At 42.3% G+C, this 15,269-nt stretch overlaps 2 protein-coding genes across 2 annotated transcripts in view; one reads left to right on the forward strand and one right to left on the reverse strand.

Moving 5' to 3' along the window:
- Positions 1 to 15,269, forward strand: part of VPS37A (VPS37A subunit of ESCRT-I) — an 84,787-nt gene that overhangs the window by 63,085 nt on the left and 6,433 nt on the right. The gene's annotated exons all lie outside the window — the stretch shown is intronic.
- The window catches only part of MTMR7 (myotubularin related protein 7), a 115,652-nt gene that overhangs the window by 11,999 nt on the left and 88,384 nt on the right, over positions 1 to 15,269 (reverse strand). The window contains exon 8 of the mRNA XM_023216611.1: positions 1,523 to 1,632. Coding sequence (XP_023072379.1) covers positions 1,523 to 1,632 — 110 coding nt within the window. The remainder of the gene's footprint in view (positions 1 to 1,522; positions 1,633 to 15,269) is intronic.

Raw genomic sequence — 15,269 nt, forward strand, 5'->3', positions numbered from 1 at the left:
TTCATGTATTTAGGGCCCTACCTAATTAGGGCAGAGCCAGAGTGGCCTGGTGCTGGCAGCTAAAGCTTTCCCTTCACATTCTATCCAGAAGCCACCACTCAAGTCATCTCCAATAAGCACATGTACTTACTAAATATAAGCATTCGTCCTATGCAAATGGACCTTCAGCCCTCTTCCCTCCACTCTGGGTTTCCACATTAAGCCTTACTGAAATTCTGGAGTTGCTACTGGCCCCAACCATTTCCAAAAAGGAAAAGGCAAAAAAATTGTAAGTTACAAATCTATGAAGTTACAGATAAAAGGTAAGAGTCAAGTAATGGGTCCAAGGTTGAGGAAAGGAAGAAAAAACAAAAGTAAAAATGACACCAGAAAATCTCCACTAAGAAGAGTATCTATTTGCTATTGCAAATGCACATCAATTTTTGCTAAGTATCTTGGCAGGAAACATACGCTGTGAAACATGGGAGAGATTTCATCATAGCATTTATCACTACCTAAAATTCTAGTTTTATTAGTTCATTAATACCCTGTCTCAGCTGGGGGCAGTGGCTCACACATGTAATCCCAGCACTTTGGGAGGCCGAGGCAGGTGGATCACCTGAGGTCAGGAGTTTGGGACCAGTCTGACCAACATGGCGAAACCCTGTCTCTACTAAAAATACAAAAATTAGCTGGGCATAGTGGCGCATGCCAGTAATCCCAGCTGCTTGGGAGGCTGAGACAGAAGAATCGCTTCAACCTGGGAGGCAGAGGTTGCAGTGAGCTGAGATCGCGCCACTGCACTCCGGCCTGGGTGACAGAGCGAGACTCCCTCTCAAAATAACAACAACAACAACTCTGTCTCCCACAACAGAATGTAAGCTCTGTGAGGGTAGAGACTTCATCTGCCTTATTCACGTCGCATCTGTAAAATCTAGAATAGTACCTGGCACTAAATAAAGATTTCTTCAATAAATGATTACCTCAAAACGGAGAACATACCATGGCATCAGGAAAGGTATGGTTCTCTTTACGTATAAATCTGAGGAGTTTATTTTTGTAAAAAAAACCTAACAGCACAAAAGACACTGCATTCTAAAACAGCTTGTATGAAAGTTGCAACATTTTCCTATGGCAGAATGGACTCTACCTTCCAGCTACAGGAACGTGACTTTTGCTTATGCCATGACTAAAAAGAAGGATCTGTTGGATGTAAGCCCTAAGCCCCACCACTGAAGTAACTCACATTTGGTTGTATTGTACAGAAAATTCTTTTCTCCATCCAGGATTAAGCTTAATGGAAGAGAATACTCTGGAAATATTCTACCATTTGATCACAGTGCTGACATACTATTAGCTAAGCACTATATTCTTTAGCAAAATCACATCTTCAGTGCACCGATTATATGGAGCTCCACAAAGCCGGCTACCCAGTCAATGCAGTGCAGCTTAGGACAGGGAAGCCCATGGCAGAGGGATACCCATTTTGAAGTCAGTGGTTTGCTCATCTGTCCCTTAATTTATTTTCTCTGCAATTGCATACCTTTGCAATGAAGATTCCTGCATCCATTATGGCTTTAATGTGCCTTAACCAGCCAGAGTTCTCCAGACCCCACAGGAAATCACTCATGGAGGGAGATTTAAGTTCACACACTGCAAGATAAATCATGTTATAAAAGCAAAATTAAGGTACTCTCTCGTTTTACACATGATCATGTTTTATAGGTAGTTTGCTAATGATTTCTTTGTTGTAATAGGTATTTTCTGGAAGACTTAACTCAAAATAAATACCCATGGTTACTAAACTTGATTCTATGGAACCATTTCAAGTAAGACTTTTCTGCCTTCTTTGGTCACAGGGAATACTGCACTTGTTTACAACTATTATATAGGTAAAGTTTAAATCCTAATATTAATGAAAATCATTAAGCGTTCTGGCAGAAAACATATTTGCCTTTCCAGCAAAGTAATTAAAAATAGGCTACTAAGGAATAATTGAATTAGGAGTGCAATGGGGAAAAAAATCATATAATTGTAGCACCTACCCACTTAGAAGTTTCCATCACCCAACCACTTCAGATTAGGACTGTTGTAAAAACACAAGACAGAGCAATCCTAAATTTCTTAAATGGAAATGATCAAACGCCTCTTGCCAATAACCCCCACCCAATGGGAGTAAGGCCTGTAAGCTTAAAAATAACATATATACCTCTGATCCAATTCTAGAGCATCAGGATAGGGACTTTCCCATTGAGTGAAAATGAAGAAAACCTAGGATCCCAATGAAATATATATTTACACAACTAGTGCAGGTGTATAAACACCTCTATAATATTATAAACCACCAACTTTCACCTCAGGAACTTCTTTTATTTAATCTAAAGCATTAAAAAGCTTTAGAGCTAGTGTGCTGAGTACGTATCACAAATACTGCAATCCAAAGTGGAAGTTTAGACATATAAAACCCTATTCAGGAGTCTTGTCAATCAACCGATGAAATTCAATCATGATCTATAGATTTCTGTTTAGTTTATTTTATTGTTCTCCGTGATGCAGTAAACACACATAGGGAACAGGGAGCCCTTTTTCCTACCCCCAACTCCATGAGCAATGAGCCGTGTAGTCTTGCACATGTTATTCCACTATCTGAGCCTCAATTTCTTCATTTTTTAAAATGGGGAAAGTGTACTAAATTATATCCTTCCAACTCTAAACCCCCAGATTCAACTTTGTGAACTCTTTGAAATTTCTGTGCATATGGGACACATAACAGTATTAACAAAAATACTAATTTATCAGATGCCCTGCCTCCAAGAATGCAGATAAGGGGATTCACTGTGATTTCCTGCAACATAAAAGCCACACACAAAAAAGCACAAGTAGTTAAATTCTGAGTCATAGATGACAACACTGTTGAAGGAAATAACACTGAAATTCCCAGAAAAAAACCCAACCTAAGAAAACTATATTATGAATATGTTCAGGCAAGATTCTAAAATCTTCCTTCCAAATGCCTGCTCTGAGCTGGAAGCATAGCTCTGAAGACCTAATATGCAGTTGGTGAAGTGACAGCCCTCTGAATTTGCTCTGGTTCGCAGCACTGCCTGTCTAAGGTCACAGTGTTGCCCCTTCCGCACCCCAGGCCCAGCATCACCGGCAGGAAGACACTATGTGTCTGATAAAGTACATGCAGAATGGTAAAGGAGAGGGTGCCTAGTGGAAGGCCAGTGAAAAATACACAGACTGATTCACAGAATCTATGGCTCTACTAGCCCTGTAGCCCTGGGTAGTCAGCCATGGGCTGAGAGTGCCCAAGCTTAGAGTTTTAATCATTAAGTTATAAAATATTTAAACATATAAAGATTAAAATGTAATGTATCCTGACAATGAAATACTATTCAGTGATAAAAGGAGATGAGCTATGAAAAGACACAGAGGGAAGTTAAATGCACAGTGCTAAGGGAAAGAAGCCAACTTTTCCTTGAAAAGGCTATATATTATATGATGTCAACTATATGACCTAGAAAATGGAAAACGATGGAGACAGCAAAAAAAATCAGTGGCTGCCAGGGGTTAGGGTTGTGAGAGGAATAAACAGGTGGGGCACAAGAATGTTTAGGGAAGAAAACTATTCTGTCCACTGTGACAGTGGTTACATTCATTATTAAACATTTGTCAAAACCCACAGAATGTCCTACAGCAAGAGGGAACCATACGGTGGACTTTGAGTGATACTGATGTGCCAGTGTAGATGCACTGATCGCAACAGTGTACCACTCTATAGGGGATGTTAATAATGGAGGTGGCTGTGCATGTGTGCAGGCAGGGCTAGTTGGGACGCTCTGTACCTTCTGCTCAATTTTGCTGTGAATCTAAAACTGCTCTTAAAAAAAAAAAAAAAAAAAAAAAAAGAGCCTTTAAAAACATGATAATGTAACAGACATCCAGATTGGCCACAACTGCTCCAGATGTCTCTTAAGAAAACAAAACAGAAAAAGGGCTGGGCACAGTGCCTCACACCTGTAATCCCAGCACTTTGAGGGGCCAAGGCAGAAGGATCATTTGAGCCAAGGAGTTCAAGACCAGCCTGGATAAAGTACTGAGATTCAGTCTCTACAAAAAAGAGAAAAAATTAGTGAGACTCGGTGGCACATGCCTGTTGTCCCAGCTACTTGGGAGGCTGAGTCGAGAGGATCACTTGAACCCAGGAGTTTGAGGCTGCAGTGAGCCAGGATCTTGCCACTGCACTCCATCCTGGGTGATGACAGAGCCACATCCTCTCTCTAAAAAAATAAAGTTACAAATAAAGCCTCGTGTTTTCATGTCATCCTGCTTCTTTCCTTTGAAGATTATTAATATTCCCAAGAACTTTTTGTCCTTTCACTACTTACATACTAGCTGTGTGGGCTTGGGTAGATTACTTAGCCTCTCTGTGCTTCAGTTTCCTCAACTGTAAAATGGTAATAGTAGCCTCTGTATCAAAGTGTTATTATTTAAGTTAGCCCTATTGCTATTATCCTCAAATAATATATATTTTATAGGTATTAAAATTTACATATATATATCATAGTCTTTGCCATTTTTATCCAACTTTTAGATATCCATATTATGTAAATAAACTTCATTAATTTTAGCAGCTATATAATATTCCACTCTATATTGCAAATTATTTGTCCATCCCCCTACTGTTGACAATTGTTTCCTCTTTTTCAATATTTACAAATAGTACAGTAAAAAAAAAAAAAAAAAAATCTTTCTACAGTCTCCTTGTAGAAAGTCTCCCTATACCTGGATTTCTGTAAGTGAAATGGGCTGGGTCACAGAGTTCCTAAATCTTCAGGTCTATCATGCGTAGTTAGCCCTCTGTATTCTCGGGTTCCACATCCTTGGAATCAACCAACCACAGAGTACAAATATTTGAAAAAAATAAAAATAACAGTACAACAAAAAAATAATGGTAACAGAAAAACAATACAGTGTAACAACTATTTACACAGCATTTACATTGTATTTAGTATTGCAAGTAATGTAGAGATGATTTTAAATATATGGGAGGATGTGCATAGGTTATATGCAAATACACCATGTTACCATGTAAGAGGCTTGGGCGTGTGTGGATTTGGGAATCTATAGGGGCCGGGGTGGGGGTGCTGGAAACAATTCCTCTTGGATACTGAGGGATGACTCTATTGCCAAATTGCTCTTGAAAAGGGCTGCAGTGGTTTATGCTCCCACCAGCAGGGTAGGAAAGTTCCTTTCCCCATATCCCAAGTAATACTTGGTATTGCTGATGCTTTACATTTTGCCAATCTTATAATATTTCTCTAAAAATATTAATGGCAGTTTTTGTGTGTGTTAGGGGGGTGTGGTCTCTGTCATGCATGTTGAGCTTTCCTCAATTTTCTAATTTTTGCCTATCCATTCACATGTAAGAGCAAGACACAGGAGGCTGGCTGACAGTGCCGTGTGCTGTGTGCATGGGCAGGCTTTCTTAGCTGCTGGGCTTTGCTATGGGGGATTTGGCCAATGTAACATCTGCAAGTCCTTTGTCTGGGATGTTTGCAGGCCCCAGCATGGAATCTTCTGAACACCTGAGTGCATCACGTTGGATGCCAGTGTCCTAAGAGGACAGCTGGGGCAGTAACCATGGGTCTCATTCTTCGATACTTACACTTTCACTTAACCCCTGTTTTTGGCCTGGCATTCCCCATCCCCTCTTCCAGCTTTGCCTGGTACTCCTGATCCCAGAGTCCCTGTAGTAAACGTTTTCAGAAAGGTTGACTTTCCAGAAAGTGCATCACCATCTTCTCTTGTGGAAGTGTGGAAAGAGGCTTCACTAGGCAGTGCAGGGGAGGAAGGAGGCTGGGATCCAATCAACTTCTTGTGCAAATGTTCGGCTAGTACTCTTCTTTCAGAGACACCTGATGGCTCGAATTCCAGAGACTGTCAAAAGATCTGCACTTCTGTTTGGCTTCCTTTGGGGTTTCTCATACTTCTGCCATAAATTGCAGCTTTTTTTTTTCTAGTCTGTATCATTACTTATCACTCATCCATTTATTTTGCACCTTTTATATTTTTGTTTCCATCACCTCCTCTTTCAATCTCCCATCCTTTTGTATTTTTGCTTTTTTTTTTTTCCACTTCATTCTCATTTTAGTGGGAAGTCAGGAGGAAGTGGGTAAGTTATTATATATTGTATTTAACTGGAACAGAAACAAATTACTTTGGGCCTGTGCAAGGCAGAAGCTGGAACTAAGATTCCCTACATCAAACTGAGCTGTTAAAAAAAATCTACTCACGCGTCAGGATGATGATGGGAAGCCAATCTCTGCCTGGACCCTGCATGAGGAGAACAAAAATCTCTCCTGAGATGCTGAAACCCTGGGCCTAGTCTCACACATGTTTGGGATCCAAACACACCTTCCTTATGCACGGAAGCCCCCAAGATAAGAATTATCATGTTTGGGCTGGGAATCTCACGGACACCCAGCAGACGTACACCAAACGCTGCTTAGGAGCAACGCTTCCACAATTCTGTGGAATCCCACAGAAAAAGCAGGGCTGAAGACAAGTTTACAACACACCAGGGAACAGGGCTCACGATAATGGCTAGCAGGCAGAGGAAAAAAGATACAGGATGAGTGCCCCAAGAACCCGATATGATGGAACAGTCATGTGAAACAGTCTTCAGGTTACTGAACTGGAGCAGGAGGAAGGAAGGCTCCCACAGGCATAACAGATGGTTCCTGATGTGTCTGGACTCACTCTTCCCGTGGTTCCAGGAGGAATCACTGTTGGCCACTGCAGTAAGGTCCTACAGCCAGGCTTCCTGAGATCCTCTTGTCTGGATGGTTCCAGGTTAGGGTCTGCTACAGGTATTTTGCATGTTTGGAAGGTGATATGCAGTGGAAGGTGACGTGAAGTGGCAGCCGATGAAGCTATCCCTGCCTACTCCAATCTGTCCTCACTCCCCTGCCTCTGATGGCCAGTTCTGTGCCCCACAGGGACACCTGACACAGAAGCAGCAGCCTCCACAGGTGTCCCCTCCAGCCCCTGCTGCAGGCCTTCACAAGTGACTTGTCCCCTGCTCTTCCAGGCACCCAGCTCTGCACCCTTACATCCCCAACGTCTCCTAAAAACAAGGTCCCTTTTCCAAAGCCCTGCTCACTGTCCCGCTTCCCTGATCAAACTCGCTGACACTTGCAGATGTTTTCATCAGTAGGGATTTCACAATAGCTTACTCTGTCCTCCTGGGGAATCAGGAAGGCCTCCTTGTTTAACTTAGATTTTAAACAGTGTAAAACTATTACTCAGATGTACAGTATATTACTACAGTGTATATTACTACACTGTGCATCTGAGTAATAATCATGACACATGCATGGGCAATAGCATGTAGCAATGTTTAAGGGCTTCAGAGGCAGACAGAGCTGCACTCAAACTCCATCTCTACCCACGCTCAACATGGTAACCAGGGTTAGTTACTGAGCCTCACTGTCTTCAAATATACAATGGGGATAAAACACCTTCCTCAAACAGTTGCTGTAAAGCTGAAATAATACAAATAAGCATTACACTGGCATAAAGAAGATTCCCGAAAATGGTAGCTATGATACACATTTTATTATCTGTTTCTCCAGCACAGGTGTTCTTGGAGGAAGGAGGTGTGAGACTCACTCAAACATGTCAACGCTGAAGCTCCGAAAAGTTAAGCATGAAGTGATCAATGGCAGAAAGACATCTCAAATGCAAGTCTTCTGAGAGACAAACCTAGAGTTTTTGCCACCACACCATGACTACCTTGGTAGGTTTTACCAGAAATACTAATAATAGTAACACTTACATACCAGGTACCAGACACTAAGTGCTTTACATAGATTAGCTTTAGCTTTTCAATCCTCAAATCATTCTGAGGAAGGCACTTACTATTCTCATTCTTGATTGTGGAAACCAGTGCAAACAGAGGCTAAGTGCTTGTCCAGCGTCTCCCAGCTGATGGATATGTGGTGAGACGAGGCTCCAGTCTGGCTCCAGAGTTCATGCTCTTAATGCCTCTCAACCTCAGGTTGTTTTTTTCATAATTCAACATGAACCAATCTTGGTTCCCAAATATCATCAGCTTAAAGGTTATGCTTTCTAACACTTACAACAGTGCTGCCCTGTTATGGTAATCACTAGTCACACGTGGCTACGAAACACGTGAAATATGTCCCATCAGAATTGAGATAGATATGCTGTAAGTGTCAAATATGAATCAAATTTTAAAGGCATGGTACACACAAAAAATGCAAAAACACCCCATTACTAGCTTTTTATACTGATAACGAAATAACATTTGGGATATACTGGGTTAAATAAAATACGTTATTAAAATTAATATACATACACATATTTATATAACATATGAAATTTTCTTTTTACTTTTAATGTGGCCACCAGAAAGTTTAAAATTCCAAATATTTTCTGCACTTGTGTCCTGCATTTTACTTCTATGCACAGTATTGACTTAGACTGCTCAAGGAAGCTTAATCTGATCAGAAGTCTTCAAACATTTTTGCACATGTACCTCTAAAATAAAATATAAAACTACATATTCCCTCATACACCCTGAGATGATGCATCATGGCAAGACTGAGGGTGTGGTAATGTTTCTTTTGTTTTTGTAAGGTGGCAACAAGGCAATTAGGAAGGGAGCTGGGAAGGGAGAGATGGCTTAAAGCTGGCCCCAGGAGCATTCTGAGAGCATGTGATCATAGTAAGGAGGACATACAGAAGGTGATGATCTAGAAGCCAGTTTCCATAAAGTAATGTACCCAGGGTGCACTTAAAAAGTCTTTCTGTGAACTCGGGTGCATGGACCCGCCTGGAAGACAGACAGCACAATCTGATACGAAGGCCACATGCCAGCCCCGAGATGAAACCGAGCAAGCCCGGCCCTTCTGGACATCTGTTGCTTTATGACAGTGCCCAGCAATACCGACGGGCCCTCCAAGCATCAGGCTCACTTCTGCCTGTGCACACGGCCCTGAAACACGGCCCCGTGGGAAGCACGGCAAATTCCAGCACCGTCCATGAGCTCTCACCACCACTGCCTGGGCGTGTGCTGCTTGGGCTTTCGGTCCAACCCCAGGCCATACTCCAAAGTGTTCAAGTTAATCCTAAAATACACACATTCCACTCCGTGAAGTCTCAGGATGCAACTGATTCCTCCAAGCCTTCCACAGATAACATTCTCTTGCAGTCTTTTTTTTTCACTGAACAGGCCAAACTTTCCAGTCGTTATAGGGCTTAGGGCTAGTTAGCATTCTTTTTGATTATTAAGTTCAGGGGGCCTGAAGAATATCTTGGCATCCAAGCTCTGACGCTTAGCCTGGGAACAAAAGATCCTTTTCACCACCTTCTCTTCCCACAAGGCATGGAAATGACTGTAAGTTTAAAAATAAAGACACCGGGCTTGCCAGCTAACCTGGCAAAAGCGAGAGAGGAATGGATGGCCACAGGACCAGGCCTAGAATGTCCTGCCAGAGAGAACGTCCCCACGCTTCTGTGTCCAGTTAGCTCTCAGCAACGGGACAGGCTGCTGTGGCTCTCACCACGTCAGCACTAAGAAGGCTCCTTGTTTACCATTTCTGTTTTCAGGAGCATTAACATTGCGTGCGCCAAGTAAAATAACCCCACCAGGTTCTCAAGCAAAGTTAACCACTGAGGGGGTGTTTTCTTCCCCTGTGTGCTCACTGGCAGCGTGAAAAGCAAAGAGGTCTGCGGATGATTAATAGACATGGGCAGATGGGGGTACACTCGAGACCAAAACGATTAGTGCCTGGATTTTTAAATAGAAAACTATTGGGTTTGTTTGGATAAACTCAGGATAAGGTAGAAATACTTATTTGTTCACTCTTGTTGCCAAACCCAAACCAATATTTACAAACCATTTTGCTGAACAAAGTTCATTTCAGCTGACATCAGAGACATATGCCACAAACTGCAGAGAACAGGGCTTACTAATCGGGAGTTTCATGCCCAGGTCTAGTGATACTTGTTTTATATAACAGGACTACTATATGTCACAAATATATATAAACTACAGTGAAAAAATAAAAAAGCAAAGACAATAGATATAATTTTAGGACCTCTGCAAATGTGGAATTTACTTAGAAGAAAATCAGCCTCAAATAATCTGCCTTAGGTATTTCCTATATCACTCTTATTTTCTCCCATACAATTGCTGGGTGGGGTCAGTGAGGGTGCGAAAAAAGTCTCCATTTGAACCCTGTGGAATTGGTCTTTCTTGTACCCTGAGATCTAAAGTTGGAATTGTACATGGCCCTCCCTTGATTACCAACCCAACACTGGTTTAAGTTCCACCAATGTTGGCTCTGTCCTTTTCCCATTTTGGAGTCATGAAGCCAAGATCTGTAAGAGTCTTCAGAGAACTGGCAAAATGATGATAATGTCCCTCCACTGAACATCCACTAGGTGAAGCCATGCAAACAGGACTTAATTATGGCCTGTACAATCAAAGTGTTTAGCCTACACGAGCCCATCACCATATGTTCCAAAATACTACCTACCACTGGCCTACAGAAAATCAAGCAGCAAGTTCATAGGATAATGTGCCATTAGTATTTATGAATGTGAATTTTGTGTCTAAAGACAGATTCACAGTATATGGTGGTAACCTGTACTATCTTAGGTTTAACACGTGCTAAGGACAGTAAGATGTGAATATTAACTGCAGAGGTGTGTAAAACTTTGCAGCAAATAAAAAACATGTGGCTGGGTGCAGTGGGTTGTGCCTGTAATGCCAGAACTTTGGGAGGCCAAGGCAGTAGGACTGCTTGAGCCCAGGAGTTCAAGACCAACCTGGGCAATGTAGAAAGACCCCATCTCTACAAAATAAAAATAAAAAATTAGCTGGGTGTGGAGGTGCACGCCTGTAGTCCCAGATACTCAGGAGGCTGAGGCAGGAGGATCACTTGAACCCAGGGGTCAGAGGCTGCTGTGAGCTACAATTGCACCACTGCACTTCAACCTGGGCAACATAGGGAGACCCTCTCTTATTTTAAAAATGTAGGTGTGTGCCCATTTCTGTTACATCTGCCATATGTAATGGGGCTTGGTGCTTTCCTCTCAATGAACCTTCACAACTTCCCATCTAGAGTGGGTAGAATTATCTATTTTTTATTTTATTTTATTTTATTTATGTATTTATTTATTTTGAGACAGAGTCTTGCTCTGTTGCCCAGGCTGGAGTGCAGTGGTGTGATCTCGGCTCAATGTAACCTCCACCTCCTGGATTCAAGCAATTCTCCTGCTTCAGCTTCCTGAGTAGCCAGGACTACAGGCACACACCACCACGCCACGCTAATTTTTGTATTTTCAGTAGAGACGGGGTTTCACCATGTTGGCCAGGCAGGTCTCAATCTCCTGACCTCAGGTGATCTGCCTGCCTCAGCCTCCCAAAGTGCTGGGATTACAGGTATGAGCCACCACGCCCAGCCGACAGAATTATCTTGATTTATTAAGGAGTAATGGGCTCAGATGCTAGCAACGCAGCAAATACACTGGGATAGAAATCTAAATCCCTTGACTCTACTTTCCATATTATTTTCACTAAAAAATAGAGAATAATTAAAAGTAAATATACAAACTGAGCCAGGAAGAATAGGAATTGAACTGAAGGTAGGGTTTAAGGGATGCTAAAATCTAAATAGGGACCTCAAAGCAAATGGCACAAGAGAAGTCGAGACTGGGAAAAGATGGGGGTTGAGAGGCTGGAAAGTCTGGCATGCATGTAAAGCAGCAGGCACTAGAGAGAAGGCCAGGAATCCCGGAAGACTGAGATGGTGGCTGCCAATAACTCAAGCGGTAAAATGAGCAGCACATGCAGCAGAGTATGTAGGGGTGGTGGTCGTGCCACACGCCTCATGCCAGCTGAGAAAGCTTCCAGGACCAACACTGTTATGAACTTTGAGACTGTATTGTCACTGGCAAGCAAACTGAACTGCCAAACCCCACCTAGAGCCTTACGGAAAAACAGCTCCTCTTATCACTAACATCAGCCACATCTGTCTTGAGTTTGATGGGCTACGCTTGCTTCTACAAGCACTCATTTTGAAACTCTCCTGGTTCTCTGAAAATCTGCCATCACAGTTAACAGAACAATAATTCTGAGGGTGAACATTTTAAAATTAATCTTTGAATGGTCTGAGTGAACTGCAAAATAAAGCATCGCTTGGAGAAATATAACTACTATTCTCTCATTAAATAAAACCTTCTTTTGTTTTGTCCCTTTGATAATGTCAAATGCTTTGGCTGTGACATCCAGCTAAAACATTCAACCATGACTTACCCAGGGAAGGCCCTCAGTGAGATCACTAATAAACAAGCATGATCTTTTCTTCCTGCCATGATTTCTGTTCTAGGTCAAAACTGGTTACTTCTTTCAGAAGGAATGAATGGAGCATTTGCCTATCCAATGCCTGGCATAGAGAACACTCTCAGTACTGATGAGTAGATGAGCGTCTGTGATAACCATCCTGGCTCCTGTGCGTTAAGTACTTACTACAAGCAGGTATTGTGCCTGAGGCTCTGCGTAGTCTACCCTACTGGGTAGGTTCACTCTCGATTTCAGATTGGAAAGAGTGGCTTCCAGAGGTTTACCAGGTCATCCATGGTTACACAGCCAGTAAACTACTAAGCTGGAATCCATTCCACCGCACATGCATCCATACTCTTGCTGTAGCCTATGTCTCTGTGCTTAGTGTATGATGCTCCAGATGGGCAGATCCCATCCAGGACTTGAGCAGCTGTGTTTGAAATCCTCATACAACACCAGAGAGGCAAAACACACATGCTTGATCCATTTCTTTCCTCTAAATGACCGCGCCGATAGCCAGTGAAGCCTGACAGGCTGCTGGTCTAGCAGAACAATTGTTAAAAAGCCGTACAAACTGCTCTTTCCGTGTAGAGCGACCTATTTCCACTTTAATGGGAAAATGATTTTTCTATGTGGAAACCTAGGCCAGGGTGCCAAGTTCCGAGAAAAAAATGACTAGATTTTCAGGTTGTTAGTGGTTATCTCCTCCAATAGCTAAGTCATCTGAGGAGATTAATAATGGTTAAAAACTGAGACTACAGAAAGCTGGAGAAGAACCAACCTTTACGGCTTTTCATTAGCTCACATCTGGTAGAATGTCACAGCATAAATTTGCAGGTAATGTGATAAAGGAAATACTTCAAAATGAAAAGCTTAAATCTGCAATATCTACAAAGGGCTGAATTCATCATCCGTTTCCTCAAGGTTGAATTAGCCAGCACCCCTAAAGACATGAGGTACGGAAGAACGTGTGGAGCAGAAGGGACAACGGGACCGAGAGCCACAACCTCTCCTCTCCGAGCAGAGAGAACTATCAGAGAAACCCTGGAGCTGGGTGTGTCCGGGGCCGTTCCCTTTAGACTGTCTCCAAGGCAACCTGGCAGGGAGACCAGAGCAGGCATCCAACACGTGACCGTCGTAGCCACCATGGTGCCTCCCACAACTCCAACTGCTCTGCCTCCAACCACCCTTTCCACACTGAATGAAGGTTCCGATCAATCAGGACTCAAAAACCTTTGCGTGAAAGAACAGATCGGATATCATCTCTAGGGCCACCTGACTTTGCCACAAAACATCCTCCACTGTCAATGCTCATCATGTCAGGGAATATTTTTTAAGTGGTTCTATTTTGAGGCCTGCTAAAAAGATTCCAGTCTTTTAGAATGGATCTGCCTGGCCCCCTTTCATACAGTCCCTGACCGCACGACTGCCCACAGAACTGAGCGGACATGGGGCCTGCGTCCCACAGGCTCTGGGCTCGCTTCCCCTGCTCCGCTGTCAGGCTAAGATTTGCAAGTCCGTAGAACAACTTGCTGAGAAAATACCTGAAGGCCTGATGTGCTGTTTATGAAATCATTTTTGGTGAACGTGCGCTGATTGCACACAGACCCTATCACGAGACAAACGCTTCTGTGCCTCTGAAAGCTGTGCTCTTACTCCGTGACTTTTGAATAAAGAAATTGAGAAAATGTACCCATAGGAAGTCATGGGGCCTACCAAATACTTGCCTGGCTGACTGAATTCAAAGAAGCCCATCAACGTATCCATTTCATTGAGTGCTTATTTTCAAATACATTATTGCTTCCCAAGAGAAAGTATACCCACCTTACAATGGAAAGCACTTTATAGTTTGCAAGAAATCCTTTTAATGATCATGAGTTAAAGTGGGCAAGATATGTTGCTTATTGCTTTACAAATACAGAAAATGAGATTTGTTCAAGTTTACCCAGAGACTAAATCAAGAACCCAAACCTAGGACTTCACACACTGAGGCCAAGGCACCTTCCACACCAACCTACTATCTCGAGAGGCAGAAAAGCCGAGGGGTTAAGAGTGAGGCATCTGAACTCACACTAAGTAGGTAATAATGGTGATTCTATCACTTACTATTTTGAGCTGAAATAAGTTTCTCAGGCTCTGTGCCTCAATTTCCTCATCTGTAAAATGAAGGTAAAAGTAGCAACAACAAGTGCAGTAAGATTTACTTGAGTAAATACAGCTTTAAAAATTTGAACAGTGTCCAATACATAGTAAACCTTCCATAAATGTATCTTCATTACTATGTGAGGTGGTTATAATGATCCTTGTGGTCACAAGCTGTGAACTTGTCTTACACCAGAACCACTACTCAACAAGGATCAGTGTGATGTGATAAAAAGTGCTAGGTTAAAATACTGCTTTGTAATGTGACACTGGAAAGGATGTTTTAAAAAACAATTTAAAAGTGTAATACACCAGACTCTGTAACTGGAGAGAGGCACTCCTGCTGGTCTTGAAGAAACAGGATGCCATGCTGTGAACAGCCGACATGTGGGGCCCTCAGCTGAATTCTGCCAGCAACCGTAAGTGCTTAGAAGTAGATTCTTCCCCATTCAAACTTCCTGAAGAGAACGCAGCCCAGCTGCCACTTTGACTGCAGCCTTCAAAGATGCTAAGAGGGTCCCTGGGTTCTCATTTATGCTTGAGACACATCCACCTGCCCTACAGAAACCATGAGATAATAAATATCATTTTTTAAAAAAGAAATATACCAACCATAGCAAATATTTTGTAAATACAAAGGGAAAAGGGAAAAACATCACTCTTATCTTTCCTTGCTAATCCAATGATCATTCCAGACATGCTCTCCTAGTCTTTCTTCAGACATATGATTTACTGTATGGTGAATAAGAATATGCAAACAATTTTATGA

The sequence above is a fragment of the Piliocolobus tephrosceles genome, chromosome 7 (genome assembly GCF_002776525.5).
Source record: "Piliocolobus tephrosceles isolate RC106 chromosome 7, ASM277652v3, whole genome shotgun sequence".
Taxonomy (NCBI): Eukaryota; Metazoa; Chordata; class Mammalia; order Primates; family Cercopithecidae; genus Piliocolobus; species Piliocolobus tephrosceles.